Consider the following 13892-nt stretch of genomic DNA (forward strand, 5'->3'; position numbering starts at 1 on the left):
CTAATCTTCATCAAAATCTATCGTTCGATGAACTCAACGAACTCGAGATCTTCACTTTGATTTGGATATTTTTACACAATACTGAAGGAAAGTAGCTCGTGCTTGTAGCGTTATCACTCATTTATTTCATAAAATCAGACTTATCGTCTCCAACGGATCCTTGGGGCAGTATCTACTATACTTGGCACAGTTTTCTCGCTTTCCGCTTTTCTCGGCGTGATAAAACTCACCAGGCAGTCCCTCGTTGTACGATCCGGAGGGCCTGTAATTTTAATTTAAGAATTTAAATACACTTTTACACCGAAAAAGTCACACCTTTGACATAAAAAATACGCACGTAAACACAAGCTGCAACAGATCGCCGACTATTCCGTTCCCATCGCTCACCGGGTGTTTGGCCAGCTCGCAGATCATGCGGAGTATACACTTCTTTCCGTCATACCCGTGCCGATTAAGGTTGAGCTCAATCATTCGATATACCTTTTTGCGTGTAAATCCTGCTGTTGCTGCTGCTGCTGTGGTACGTATTGATCGCTTGTCCTCAGTCGCTTCGCCCTCTTCCGGATGTATTTGATCGTTGTCCACCTTCTTCAGCACGCCCTGGGTAAAATCGCTCGCCTTTCCGGGCATGCCATAGTTTGCCTCGAAATTGTACGCCAAAAAGATGTTCCTATCCGGTATGAGCAGTGGTACGGAAAGGGCAAACAAGATCTGAAAAAAAAAAACATCGAACGAACGTATTGTTGTTTCATTCCCTATTTTTGAGTTCGTACATCAATCTTCTACACACTTACCCCAGTTGCACTATCGGATGTGAATACCAACGTTCGCTTGTGACGATCTTGCAGTCGCCCCATCACGCCTGGCTGCAGCTCGACAGAGAGGGCTTCCAGCGAGCATGCGGCCAACGCTAGACACGCGATAAAGTTTGATTTCATCTTACACGCACAATATTTCACTGCTGTTTCACGGTTCAGCGCTTGTGGTGAAATAAATGTCTCGGCAACGTGTTAACGCCCGGCCCATTGGAAAAGTACTTTTCGTACCGTACATTAACGCTTTTTACCAATTATCATTCCCCAACAGTAAGCGTGTCAAGTGAGGAAGCAGAGGGCAACGGTTTATTTTTTTTCCTTTTTTTCCAACCGGTGTGTGTCGGCCGGATGTTGTGGATGTTGTATATGAAGAGATTCCGATCAAGATAACTTGTATCTAGTACATCTTCTTCTTTTTTGACACATTCTAACCATCATTGAGATGGGTTTGGTAAGAACTACGGGAAATTATCTTTGACACAGCATGAAAGCCAGTTCATCAATTGAAGTAGGTCCGGTAAATGCCTGCACAATTGCCATTAGATCACTCGAACCGCACCAAGCAATCATAAGATAATATTTTACACTATTATTGTACTGTAGCAAAGCACTTTTTATACTAAACTGTCCACTAAACTCTCCTAAGTAGGCCATTCTATTTTTTCAAATAGCAATGCATATCCTTCACCTTGCACGATGCACCCATGCACTGACCAACAGAACAACTCTGATCTGGTGGGTGTATTCAGCGACGGTTAAACTAAAACTAGCCACAGACTACCTGTGCTAAAAACTCGGCCAGTTCGTTCGCCACCTGTTTACCACCAGATGGCCATTTCAATCTGCTTTGTTGTTCAAATGGGTGTTAATTTCTTCACCATTCGTTTGGGAATTTAGTCGCGTGATAAGTTTTCAGCGATCGTAAACAACTGCGGCGTTGATACGAAGCGTTGGCAAGCGTTCTAATGTTAGTATAATATTAGCAATTTCCAATTATATCTGTTGAACAGGTGCTGTACTGTACTGGTCGCTTATCTTATTTAACTCATTATTCTCGGGAAATAAAAAAAAAGAAAAAAAAAAGTATTTTTGGTTATCTTATGTATCCATCTATCCGAACTTATCATCAAGTTTATATTGTCAGAAAATTGGAGACCTTTCGATTCGTAACACCTTTCCCACATTTCTGAAGGAATATTTGATATAGTAATAAGGTGATATATATTCGAAAACACATTTAAAATTGCAGAAATATGTTACAAACGTATAAAATCACATTATTTAGAAATTTGTTTATATTGAAAGTTCAAATCATTTATATCCAAAACATGGTTATTTAAGAAATTATTAAATGTTTTACATTTATTACGTAGAAATCAGTCATATTAGCAACAATCCCGTTTGATAACGTTTCCCATTTATCGCTTCAACCCAATCGTCACCAAATCGATGGGGCTTGTCGGACAGTGAGCTTGGTATTTGGTGCAGTCTCGTTCGTCGCGCCCCAGCTGTTCCGCTCGTTTGAACTCACTCGGCAGATTTTCGTCTTTCGACAGCGATGGTCTACAAACAAAAACAAACACAATCTTTAAACCAAGCCACATGAATTGCGCTTAACAATCCTCACGTAAATATTAACTGAAGCACATCGCCGAGCACTCCATTCTCGTGAGCCAGTGGCGTTTCGGCCAGATCGCATATCATCCGTAGTATGCACCGCTTGCCGGCGAATCCATATCGCTGCAGATTCAGCTCGATCGTGCGGTAGACCTTTTTCCTACTAATGCTGGATCGTTTCGGAACGGGTGCGGCCGAGACTGAGATGTCACGCGTTTTCCGTGCCTCGGCCTCGTGTATCTGATCGTTGTCGCCCTTCTTTAGGATGCCCTGCGTAAAGTCCGTACTGTCCGTCGGCATGTTGTAGTTGGCTTCGAAGTTATACGACATGAAAATGTTCCGTCCGGTGATTACCAGCGGTATGGACAGGGCAAATAGGACCTAGAACGAAACAAACCCCCATTTGGAGATGTTAGTACACGCAATAATGTCACCACGACTATCACTTGCAGCGCTTACCCCGGAACAACTGTTAAACGTGTACACAAGCGTACGTTTCGAGCGGCCGTGCCCGGTGGAAATGATCTCCCTCGTTGCACTTTCATTCCTGTTCGCCTGTATGCAGCAAACCCACAGCATAAGTAAGGCCCAAAGCGCCAAGGGCTTCCGGTGCGGCCAAAGCTTCATTGCTGTCGCACGACCGTACGGATGATCGGACGGTGACTGATCGGGTCCGTTAGTCCGGTGCTTCGCTTAACCAGATACTACAGATTCTAATCGCACTAGCCTGCTCTCACTATGATTTGTTGATTTTAATGGTAAATGTGCAGCCTTTTGTGCATTAATTTTCACCTCCGGTAGGACGTCAGCGGCCCCGTCCGGGTGAACGTCCACGGGGGTATGCAGTGGCCCCATTGTGGCGCCTTCAACATTAGCATTAGCTGGACCTGGTTTGGATGGGGTAGAATTAGCAAGGGCGTTGTGGTTTTCATTATCGTAATAATTTATTTCGTTTCTATAGATAAACAGGTGCGCAGGTGTGTATGTGGATTTAAGAAGGATGCCACTAACAAACTTATTTCAAATGCTTATACAATTGAAAAGAATAGTCTTTAATGCTTTTATATGTATATAGGATACTTTACTTTTACTGGCCGAGTTTTTGGAAGACTCAGGAGCTTGCTATCATGAAGTATAAATAGTTATAATCATAAATGTAGTAATGCGCTCAACAAAAAAAAGTATATGCATAAATGCTCTTAACATAAAAGACTTCATTTGGACCGATTTCGACAGGGTCGTGGGATATATGTAATACTTGGTATATGAGTGGTTTACGGTTGAAAGAAAACGATCGTTTCAAACATGATTTAACTCGTTCGAACTCTTAGCAAAGCTCGAGTGTCCTAGTTTTATGATTGATTTTCTCTATTTCTCTCTCTCTCTCTCTCTCTCTCTCTCTCTCTCTCTCTCTTTCTCTTTCTCTCTCTCTCGCGTCCTCTCTCTCTCTCTCTCTACTATCTTATACTTATTTACACAGAGTTTGCAAAACCTCCCATGCATTTAGATGTTCGGCCGTATCACTGTTCTGTTTGCTCAGTGGGCAATGTTTCCGGCCCAAACGCTGCTGGATTATGGACCGGCTCACAGTCGATCGGAGACGCTATGGTAGCAAACTCAGCCGTCAGTGTTTGGGAATTGAGCTGGGAGCATTTTTCGAGAAATTTGGCTTCATCGTCCGTACATTCGGCACTGGCAACAGCAGCAGCAGTGTGTCCGGGGAAGGTGAAATGCTCGGCATCGTGGCCCTCCTCGAGCTCCTCTTCCTCCTCCGCGTGATAGATCTCGGTAGCGTAAATGTCGTATCCGTACATGTCGAGGTACTGCCCTTCATCGAGCGGCTCGACTAGCTCCATGTTAGCACCCATATGGTTCAGTCCCTGGCAGAAGTCATCATCGATATAAAGGTCCTCGGTTGATTTCTGAAATCATAAAAATGTGGATATAGTAAAGTAAATTAAGTTTGGTGCAATGATGGTGTTTGAAGGATATCAAGTTCACATGTTTTTACAAACGCGTTTATCACAGATTTCTCTTCTCTCCTTTTCCACCTCTATCTATTCGTGAGCTTTTTGTCTGTTGCCGATACTCCATTTTTAAATTTGTTAGAGAACAAAAACAAATTTCCCTCGGACTTCTTTTTTTCCTATTCTTGCCTTTACGAGAAATTTAATCGAATTGGAGATGCCGGGTATCGATCCCGGTACCTCTCACATGCTAAGCGAGCGCTCTACCATCTGAGCTACACCCCCTGGGTGACTACCGAGTCGGTGCGTGACTTTATAACACAATCAACTGATCTACTTTCAACATCAAACTACCATTGACCATAGCCATCGAGGCGTGTAGCTTAAACCCCTCCACCCCATTCACCAGAGCTTTCAGTTGCACTGATACAGCATAAAATCCGTACCCCCACCCGGTGCAGCGAATGAATCCGCGCTGGAGGAATGCAATCGCTAGCATATATTGCCTCATGCGTTCATTTCACGCGTTGATCCGCATTGGGACGGGGGTTTTACGGTTGAAACTAAAGTGAATCAAAATGAAACAGATAGACTAGGCTATCTGACGACGGCTGGCCTGAATGTAGAGCCCGAACAGTAAGCGAAAATTTTTGGTAATTTAATTTGATTTTTAAACCTAATATCCCTTTACAGTTCCATCGCCCTGGACCTCGGACTTACCTGGAATGGGGTCATCGAATGGAACCGCCCAGCCATAGCACTGCCTGGTGTCGGTGTCATCGGAGGCTCAAACATGGACACAAAGCTTTCCCGTGGGAAGTTCATCTCTCCGAACGCGGCCGTCATACCGATCCGGCTTCCGGCGGGTACTGTGTGTGCAAAAGTATGCAAATGCAACGTTAACACATCGTTTCAACAAATCTCTACTTTCGTAACCTACCATTAAGCCCTTCGGCCGGTACCATCGAGTTGCCACAGTTGCAGCATACGAGACGATCGAGTCTGCTGGCAGCGCCAACGTTAATTTGATGCGTGCCGGGTGTTACGGAACGTCCGTTCGGATCGCTACCGGTGGGCTTTGCTGTCTGTTCTTCCGGTGCGATCAGTCTTAGCTTGGAAAAGGCTCGCAACAGCTCGTTGCCACAGGAATGGCGTACGGTGCTAACGCCACATCCTTGCCCATTTCCTGTCGGTGTAATGCATCCGGACGACGGAAGATCCACATCGTCCAGGTTGGCAGAGTTGGGGCGAGAGGATGCTGGACTGATGTCCGATGCTCGGCGCGATATCTTACGCATGTTGACCGTGACACGTGTCGTTAGCTTCTTCTTGCGTGCACTGCCCGGTGGTATTGCCGTGGAGGTTGCGGTAGTGGTGGTCGTCGTTGTTGCGGCTAGCGATGGCTCTACGAACGTTCCCGGCAATCGCTCCGTGCTCGATACGACGCTTTCCCTGTACACTGTTTGCTGATGGTGAATGGTGGCGACACTGTTTCCGCCGCCATTGAGTGCCTTCCGGCGAAGGTACAGCTGTGAGTTGGGAGCGAATGTCACGGCCATGGGTGGTGGTGCCGGAATGTTCTCCACCGCCTCTGGAGCTCGTTGTACTTCTTCGGCAACTGGTTGTACCGCCGCAGCTTGCTGTAGCTCGGCCGGTGATACCGGAGCAGTAGATTCCTTTGGTTTCGAGCGATGGTTTGCCAGCAGTACATTCAGATGAGATATGCCGGAGATCTGTGGAGACGCTGATGCAGGCGGTGATGGTGGTGGAGCAGGAATAGGAACGGGGTGGAACTCTTGCGCGATGGCTTCGGCTTCTTTCGTCTCTCTTTCGTCTGGAGTTTCCTTCATCATGGACGTTTCCTCTGCTTCTAGCGTCTTCTCCAATTCCAGCACTCTAGTGGGAACGAGCAAATTTTCCTCCACAACCAGCGATCCTTCACCGCCCCTTCTTGAGCCTCCTTCACACGACGGTTTCTTGGCGGAGCCCTCCATCTTTCTTACCGGACTGTAATCGAATCCAGTCTTTTCAAACGTTGTTTCAATCTTTTTAATAACATCACGCACCGACGAAAGATGCGCCGTCACAACACTCAAGGAATCATCCAACGATCCACCAGTTTTCTCTTCCTGCTTCAGCTCTTCGGGCAACTGACTGTCCTGCTTTGCTTCTTTCAGTTCCTCCGCCACGGGCAGCTGACTACGTTCGCAGATTAATTTCTCCTTCTTCCACAGCGTTTCCTCGTACGGTGCTCCTCCTTCAGCGATCAGTGCCGGCGTGCAGCTCTTCCTTACCGTCACAGTCGTCGGCCGTGGTTCCGGCGAGCGTATAATGTTAACGCTGATGTTAATGCGCTTCGGCTTGATGTCCTGCAGCGACGTTGAGCAGTTCAGATTGGTGGAGGTCAGAAAGGAGCCACTGCGAGCGGCCAGCTCGGCGTTGAAGAACGACTTGCTGCGGCAGTCCTCCGGTGTGGCGGGTTGCGATTCCTCCGCCATGCGCAGCTTCTGGTCGGACAGCCAGGCATGCTTGCGTATCTTGTTTTTACGCGCTATCGGCGTGTCCGGTAGGGTAAAATCGCCGATCGTGAAACGGAACGAGTTGTTCAGCTTCGGCGTAATGCTGCGGCGCCTGGTGCCGGGCGAGCTGTCGCAAGATTTCGACGGATGATCGTGCTGCAGCGGGGTGCCCTTATCCTCGCTATCACTACACGAAGGCCGCACGGGCTGTAGATTAATTTGCGGCGGGTCGGAAATAATTTGCTCCAATGATTTTGTGGTCGAGCTGTCCTTTTGCACACTGTCGAGGAATTTGCCCTCGGAACTGTTCCTGTTATGTTGCACCCCATCTTGATCGTTCTGTTCGATGAAGCTCTTGTTAAGCTGCTGCTGCACCTCGAACAGCTCCTTGGCCGCCTTTTTGTTAGCGCGTGGCGGTTTTTTGTGCTTTTTTACCGTGCTGGTACGATCGTAGATCACCTGCTTGGAGGACGATTTGGGCGAGAGGAATTTATTGTTAAAATCAAAGATCGTTTGATAGATTGCTGAGTTGGACAGGCTGAAGGTTGAGCTGAGCGGCGACTTTTTGTCTAGCATTGGTGGCCGTTCCTTGCCACTCGGGTGGGAGGGAACCTCTGACTGCTGGTGCGCCTGTGGGGACACTTTCACCTTGTTGATTTTCCGAACCGGTTTTTTCGGGAGCTGCTTCGGTGTCTTCGCTAGCTCCGATTCCTCCGCGTGGAAGTAGATCTTGTCCGCCTTCTCGATGTGAGCGCTCTGCTTTCTTACGTCATTCAGCTCATTCTTGAGCCGCACCTCCGACGAGTTGGCGTGCTCCTCGTAATCCTCCGCCAGCCAGTCGTACGTGCCGTTCTTCTCCATCCCCAGCTCGAGCAGCAGACAGTCCAGCAGGTCGGCCACGTTGCCCATGGTAATTTTCCTACTGTTCAGATCCCCCAGTCCGCCTTCGAAAATCTGCCGGAACCGCTCGCACCGCTCCTTTTCAAACATCGGCAGTGGCAGATCGGCGGAGGTGTGAAGCTTTTCCAGCTCGGCCCTATTGTACACGACGAACGGGACGTACCCGTTCAGGATTTCCCACAGCAGAAGCGCGATCGAGTAGACGTCGGTGCTCTTGCTCGGATAGACGAAGCTCGCCTTTGGGATCAGCAGCTCGGGCGCCACGTAGTAGAAGAGCGAAAACTTCTCCCGGTATTCCTTGCAGTAGGGAAGGAACCGACTCGCCCGGCAGTCGTAGCCCGAACCTTCGCCGAACGAAAGCTGTGCGGCGTGGGATGGTTTGGAACGCGTTTCGCACACCTCCGACGAGAGCTTGCGGTACTTGTCGCGCAGGAACTGCTCGTCGTTCTTGATCAGCCGCGCGTAGGTGGTGATCTTCTTGAGCTCGTCATGCTGCGACGACGTCATTGAGTTGCGGGACGAGGAGGTGCTGCCGTACCGATTCTCAATCTCGCGCCGCACCTCGTCCGAGGACGCATCCGTCGTCAACTCGAACGAGGTTAGCTTGACGGAGTACGGGTAGCGGCGCATCAGGATGCAGCCGCTAGATATGTTGGAGTGTATGTAGCCGCACTCCTGCAGATAGCAAACGGCAGACGAGATTTGCTGCACCACTGTAGTCGCATGAATCAGCGACAAGCGCTTATTCTGTGAACAATGAAAGAATAAAAAAACAAATTAATACTTGCTCAACGACCGTTTACCTCATGGCACAGCGCGACTTACCATTTTGTGAATGTAATCAAAGAGCGTAAAATCGAACGGTTCCAGCAACAGCGTAGCCTGGTTCAGGGCCGAATCGTATGACACGGCCATCAGCGTTGCCATCGTCGGGTGACGGACCTGCGACAGCACCTCAAAGTCTCGCCTGCAAGCTTCCTCCGCAAAGTACAGACTGCGCTCCATGTTCAGCGAGTACTTGCGCAGCGTCACCGCTCCGCCGCGGAACAGACCGCATGAAAACTCTAGCGGGCAGGCGAAAGCACTGCGCAGGCAACCGACCCGGTAGCGCACCTCGTTCGGGAAGCACGTTAACAGATTGCTGCCAATGCTGCGCCGGAAGCTTTCCAGCAGATTTCGCTCCGAGTAGCGCGTCTGCAGGAAGTCGTCCGACATCTGGATGCTTTTGCTCCACTTCTGCAGCGAATCCAGCTCGAGCAGAATGTCCTGCGGATCGTCCTGCAGTGCGAGTTGGGCCAGCTGGGCATCGATCTCCTGCTGGCGGCTTTCCAGCATCTCGTCCACACGCTCCATCTCGAGCCGTTCCCGGTCCTGCTGCTGCTGGTCGAGCGGCTCGTCCTCGTCCTCCTTCAGCGTGCTAGCACTCGAACGATCGAGATCGGTAATGATGCGTCGCGATCTGCCCTTCAGCACACTGATCGGCTCGGTGATGATGCTGGTTGAGTCATCGTGGAAGGCGGTCGTTTGCAGAAACTGAAAGTTTTCGTTTATCAGCTGCTCGCAGTTGCGTATCTCGGCCAGCGTGTCCTGCCCGGGCGTAAGATGCTTGGAGTTGTTTTGATCCGGCTTGGTCTCGGCCGTCGTGTCCGCGTTGTCACTGAACGGCAGTGCGTAATCGACCAGATCTCCGTGCTTGTTGACGATCGTCTGGTAGGAAAGGGATTTGTGTCGCTGCTTTGATGATGCGGGTGCTCGTTCTTCTTGAGCACTGGCGGGCTTCATCGAGCCGCGGTAGGCGCGCGACGAGATGACGTGCTCGTCGTACACGGAGGATGAGTTTAGCTCGTACTTCCGGTACGATCCCGTCAGCGGCGAATCGGAATCACTGTGGTGGCGTTGTTTCGGCAGACAGCTCGACAGCCGGACGGACGCTGTTGGAGCCGACGTCTGAGCGACGACGGTGGGCGGTGCCGGTGCCGGCTTGTCCTTAAACACACGCGGGCGGGCCTTCAAATTGCTCTGCTTCTTGGGCGTCCCGTCAGCGTACGGGCTCGCGTTCGCTTTGTAGAACAGGCGCGGCGGGCTCTGCACCACGTACGAATCACCAAACGTGCCGTTGATGTGGTGTGCTTCAAACTCGGCCACCTCATTCTCGTAGATCGTGTTGTTCGGTTTCGGCGTGGCAGTAGCTTTCGTACGCTTCCGCAGCCGGTCGGTCGGGTCCGAGACGAGCACCGCTGGCAAGGAAAAGCGCGTATCGCTCGGATGGGAATGGTTTTTCTCGATCGTTTTGCCGTTGTTGTTCCACTGACTGTTGCAGTGCTGGGACGAGGCGTTGGACGAGGTATCCGTCGGGATGCGGTTGATGTTGCGATAGAACTCGACCGAGCGCTTCGGTTTCTTGGGCGCTGCTGCGTCCGTCAGCAGCGCGCTAGGCGTCCCTGGCGGGGCGCCAGCCGTCGCGGATCGATGGTGACGTGCGTAGCGTGGGGATTTGGGCACCTCGAACCGGCTTGCCGAACGGTTCAGTATCATTCGCTCGTCCCGTGCCAGCTCGATGTCCGAGCTGAAATCGCCATCGTCGCTGTCGTCGTGATCGGAAGCTTCCTCCTTGATGGTGCCGTGTGCGGACAGTGTTATTCTCGGCGGAAGTGTCGCGTGCAGCTGGCTGGTTGGTGTTTTCGGTTCGGAGTGGATGTCGCTATTGCGCTGCTGTGCCCGCCAGTCGTTGAATTTGGCCAACGCTTCCAGGTAGGCTAGATCCTGCACTTGGCCCACCTTCGGGGGAGCACTGTCACGCCGCCGGTGGCGCTTGTCTCTGCAAAAGGTTTGAGGAGAAAATAAAATTAATAAATAGTTTAGCGTTTTGAAAGGCATTACAATGGAAATCGCCTAACCACACGAGTGTCCGTGGGAATGTGGCCGTGTACGCCAAAGCACTTTGTCCAACTGTTCCAGACCCTTGCCACAATAGTGTGACACAGTTTTAACTCTGCACTCTGTTTTGTTTAGTGCCCATGTAGCTAATTTCTCACTTGACACCTTGCTGCACATCGCCTGCGTCTTGGCCGTGTTTCCGAGACACACATCGGACATCGTTTCTCAACACATTCGTCGTTGAAACGGTTTATGCAAAAACTGACCGTAAAGATCAGCACAACAAAAAGGAAGGAAGGCACATGTTCGCATAAATTGTTGCACCTCCTGTAACTCCCGCCGCTGGGAAAGCTTCCCATCGTTTTAGGCTGGTGTCCATCATCACCTATCTGGGTCTGAGGTTTCATTTGTAGCTGTACGATAATTTTGCTCCCCTGAATGTTTATTAAATTATACGCCCAATGTGAGAAAGACTAAAAAGGTATTTTACGTGTACGAAGGCGCTTCCGCGAAAGCATGTTGGGAAGTACCTGGCCGGAACGGCTACATCTCGGTCACCTATCAGTGAGAGTTACTAGGACGGAAAGTGTGTGTGTGTGTGTGTGACGTGAACCGAGATTTGAACTCGCACCGCAGTTCGGAAGTACACCCTTGTACAGTAGGAGCGCTGCCACAGATCGGAGCGACATGATTACACTGATCGCGCAGCGTTTGTGTGTTTTCATCGCAAACCGAAAACTGCAAAGCTCTGCTGAAAGGCATAGAAAGTGACAGTTGGGGAAGCCTCCAGCGCTCGCGGGTGCAGCAAACCGATTTTCACACTTTCCATCAGCTGGATCAGCTCATCCGAGCAACAGCCCCGCCATCCAGGAGTGGCCCAGGTAAATGCAGTTGCAAAAGCCAGCCCCGTTTGATGTCCCCGCATGGTTGAAATGGTAGAAACTAGCACAAAAAATACTCTCCCAACTATAAACGATTCGCTAAGGCAACTGTGAGCTAGCAGAACAAATATTTCATACCCAGTGCTCACCACCTGTGCACAACCAAGAGAGCGCAAGCGAACAAAGTGCCGCCCGCGGAACGCTGCGTAATTGGTGAGCTATTTTTTATTTTAAGTTAAATATTGTGACAAGCGGCAAATGCTGCTCATAATTCGTCTGGCTTTCATCGGCGACTGTATAAAGTTGGTCCATTTCGATTCAATTGGGATCAGGCTTAAACAATCAAATAAAACCCGTGCGTGACGGGAAAAGCAGTGAGCATTGGCAGGGCACGGAACTAAACGGTCTCGACCAAACACTTTCTCGGAAACTGAAGGGGAGAAAATGGGAGAATATTAATTTGTTGGATTTGACTTATAATTCAGATAAAAACGCAACGTTTATTTGGACGATATGTTAACTCTGCTGTATTTGGAACTTCCTTATATCGTGTTTATCTCAGCCTTTTAATCAATAAAACAATGAATTAAATCATCTGCATAAAGATATTATTTAATGCCTTTTTTGTATTAAAAAAAAGCAAAAGGCAAATAAAATGGAACTTTTAATTTTTTTGAATACAAAAAATATGATACTTTGCAAAATGTTTATCCACTTACAAAGAGTGGAAATGAAAAAGGAGAGGGTGAAAAGTTGTATTATTAAGCAATTAAAAAAGTAATCTAAGGAATGCCGTTGAATGATTGAAGTGATGTGAAATGAAGTTATGTATTTATGAACGGAAAGACGGATCGATACGACCTGTCTTATGACTCAAGTGAAAGGAAGATAAACTAAAAAAAGTGCAAAATATTGAAAGATTAACAATAACTTACTCGCGGACATACTCATTTTAAATCGCTATTAGTAGACAAAAGTGTATCAGATGACATTGGTTGCAGTTTAATCTCCACGCAATGATATTTAATAGTGTTGGGTAAATCTGACCCAGATTCATGAATTTTGATGAATCTTTGTAATGATTCAATGAATGTGAAGCTCTGCTATGGAAAATATATGAAAAGATTCATGAATCATAACTTATCGCTGAGGATTAATATGAATGAATCACAACCATAGATTCATGAAACCCAAAACTAGTATTTAATGGTAGAGATTCGTTCACAAGAAAACTGTTGTGATCTGAAACCGATTTAGAGGAGTCTCTTTTTTTGTTTTGCAGGAGGGACGATGGCGCCTGTATAACTTAATAATTTTCTTTTTTAATAAAACGTAAGGGAAGGTAGGTAAAGCCGATGGCCCACGAGCCGCATGCAGTCCCTGAGGGTTCTGTATGCGGCTCGTGTCGCAACGAAGTAATGATTATTCCAGTCTATATTTGAAATAGAATACCATTGGCAACAATATTCAACGTAAATATTGCAGCCCACGAATGGATTTTTGGGTCAACAAGTGGCCTGTCGAACAAATGAGTTTAACACATCTGCTATATATTTATAGCAATCATAAAATGTTGTGAAAATACTGAACGTTCTCTGTCTTTCTGTTCAAAAATGTAGATTACCGGAAGAAACATGATAAAATTCCACTTAAAAATTCCATTGCTATTCTCTAAATTATAATTTTCCATTGTGCAATGCTATCATCGATCGATTTAAAAAAACTAATAAGCTCGTGCCCAATTCCCATTAGCATTTCCCACTCAATCGAAACGCATTACGCAAACCGATTTCCACCGGTGCATTTGTAAGGTTCCTTTTCCCAAACCGGGACAATTAAGCGCTCACATTGCTCAATTCCTACCTTTCTTCACAAAACTCTACACATAGTCATCTAATTAGTAGAAAAAAAAAACAACACAAAGAAACCCACCTATTCCTACTGCCGGTTTGTCTGGATTGTCTTTCACCAGCCTGGTAGCTTAAATACAACCATGCAAACCCTACTCGAATGAAATTTAGGTGATCCGCGTGCCAAATAAATTGCAACCTGCTGAGGCCCTGCACTACCAGGTGGTGGGTACAGATTTATGCGCTGCCAGAACACACACACACACACACACACACCGTTACCGTGATGCGACGGGGCGCGAACCGCGAGCGAGAAAATCGCCAGCAGAAACGTGATTAATTTTCACGCCCTCATTGGCAAATAAAGGCGGCACACGAGAGATTGGACTGCATCCATCTTACGCTGGTCGGTGGTAAGCGGCCGGTGCGAACCTAAATCGCCACCCCACAAAGGCCCGGACACAAT

The 13892-nt window shown here is 48.2% G+C and overlaps 3 protein-coding genes and 1 non-coding gene across 6 annotated transcripts in view; all 4 read right to left on the bottom strand.

The window, feature by feature from the left end:
• Positions 1-70: 70 nt before the first annotated feature.
• LOC120950359 (uncharacterized) lies at positions 71-1576 on the bottom strand. Its single transcript, XM_040368337.2, has 3 exons — positions 795-1576; positions 338-711; positions 71-262 (listed from the first exon to the last, which is right to left on the bottom strand). Exons 1-3 carry the CDS (start codon positions 936-938, stop codon positions 127-129), a joined length of 654 nt encoding a protein of 217 aa, XP_040224271.2. The 5' UTR covers positions 939-1576; the 3' UTR covers positions 71-126.
• A 511-nt stretch (positions 1577-2087) lies between these two features.
• LOC120950248 (uncharacterized) lies at positions 2088-3156 on the bottom strand. The gene is made up of 3 exons (XM_040368138.2): positions 2892-3156; positions 2443-2813; positions 2088-2378 (listed from the first exon to the last, which is right to left on the bottom strand). Exons 1-3 carry the CDS (start codon positions 3057-3059, stop codon positions 2234-2236), a joined length of 684 nt encoding a protein of 227 aa, XP_040224072.2. The 5' UTR covers positions 3060-3156; the 3' UTR covers positions 2088-2233.
• Positions 3157-3384: 228 nt separating this feature from the next.
• Positions 3385-13892, bottom strand: part of LOC120950249 (uncharacterized) — a 31739-nt gene continuing 21231 nt past the window's right edge. For all 3 annotated transcript variants that reach the window (XM_049605397.1, XM_049605396.1, XM_049605398.1), the window contains exons 3-6: positions 8644-10636; positions 5340-8565; positions 5120-5268; positions 3385-4354 (exon numbers count right to left, since the gene is read on the bottom strand). In XM_049605397.1, coding sequence (XP_049461354.1) covers positions 3953-4354; positions 5120-5268; positions 5340-8565; positions 8644-10636 — 5770 coding nt within the window. In that variant the 3' untranslated portion in view covers positions 3385-3952. The remainder of the gene's footprint in view (positions 4355-5119; positions 5269-5339; positions 8566-8643; positions 10637-13892) is intronic.
• Trnaa-agc (transfer RNA alanine (anticodon AGC)) lies at positions 4612-4684 on the bottom strand. The gene has a single exon. It is a non-coding gene; the product is annotated as a tRNA-Ala (tRNA).

This window comes from Anopheles coluzzii, chromosome 2 (genome assembly GCF_943734685.1).
Source record: "Anopheles coluzzii chromosome 2, AcolN3, whole genome shotgun sequence".
Classification (NCBI taxonomy): Eukaryota; Metazoa; Arthropoda; class Insecta; order Diptera; family Culicidae; genus Anopheles; species Anopheles coluzzii.

Excerpts from the sequence above, each read along its gene's own strand:
- LOC120950359 (XM_040368337.2), bottom strand. The coding sequence starts at position 938 with ATGAAATCAAACTTTATCGCGTGTCTAGCGTTGGCCGCATGCTCGCTG. Across the intron at positions 712-794 it reads CATCCGATAGTGCAACTGGG|ATCTTGTTTGCCCTTTCCGT; the intron begins GTAAGTGTGTAG and ends TTTTTTTTTCAG. Across the intron at positions 263-337 it reads CTGTTGCAGCTTGTGTTTAC|GCCCTCCGGATCGTACAACG; the intron begins GTGCGTATTTTT and ends TTAAAATTACAG.
- LOC120950248 (XM_040368138.2), bottom strand. The coding sequence starts at position 3,059 with ATGAAGCTTTGGCCGCACCGGAAGCCCTTGGCGCTTTGGGCCTTACTT. Across the intron at positions 2,814-2,891 it reads CGTTTAACAGTTGTTCCGGG|GTCCTATTTGCCCTGTCCAT; the intron begins GTAAGCGCTGCA and ends GTTTCGTTCTAG. Across the intron at positions 2,379-2,442 it reads GTGCTTCAGTTAATATTTAC|ACCATCGCTGTCGAAAGACG; the intron begins GTGAGGATTGTT and ends TTTTGTTTGTAG.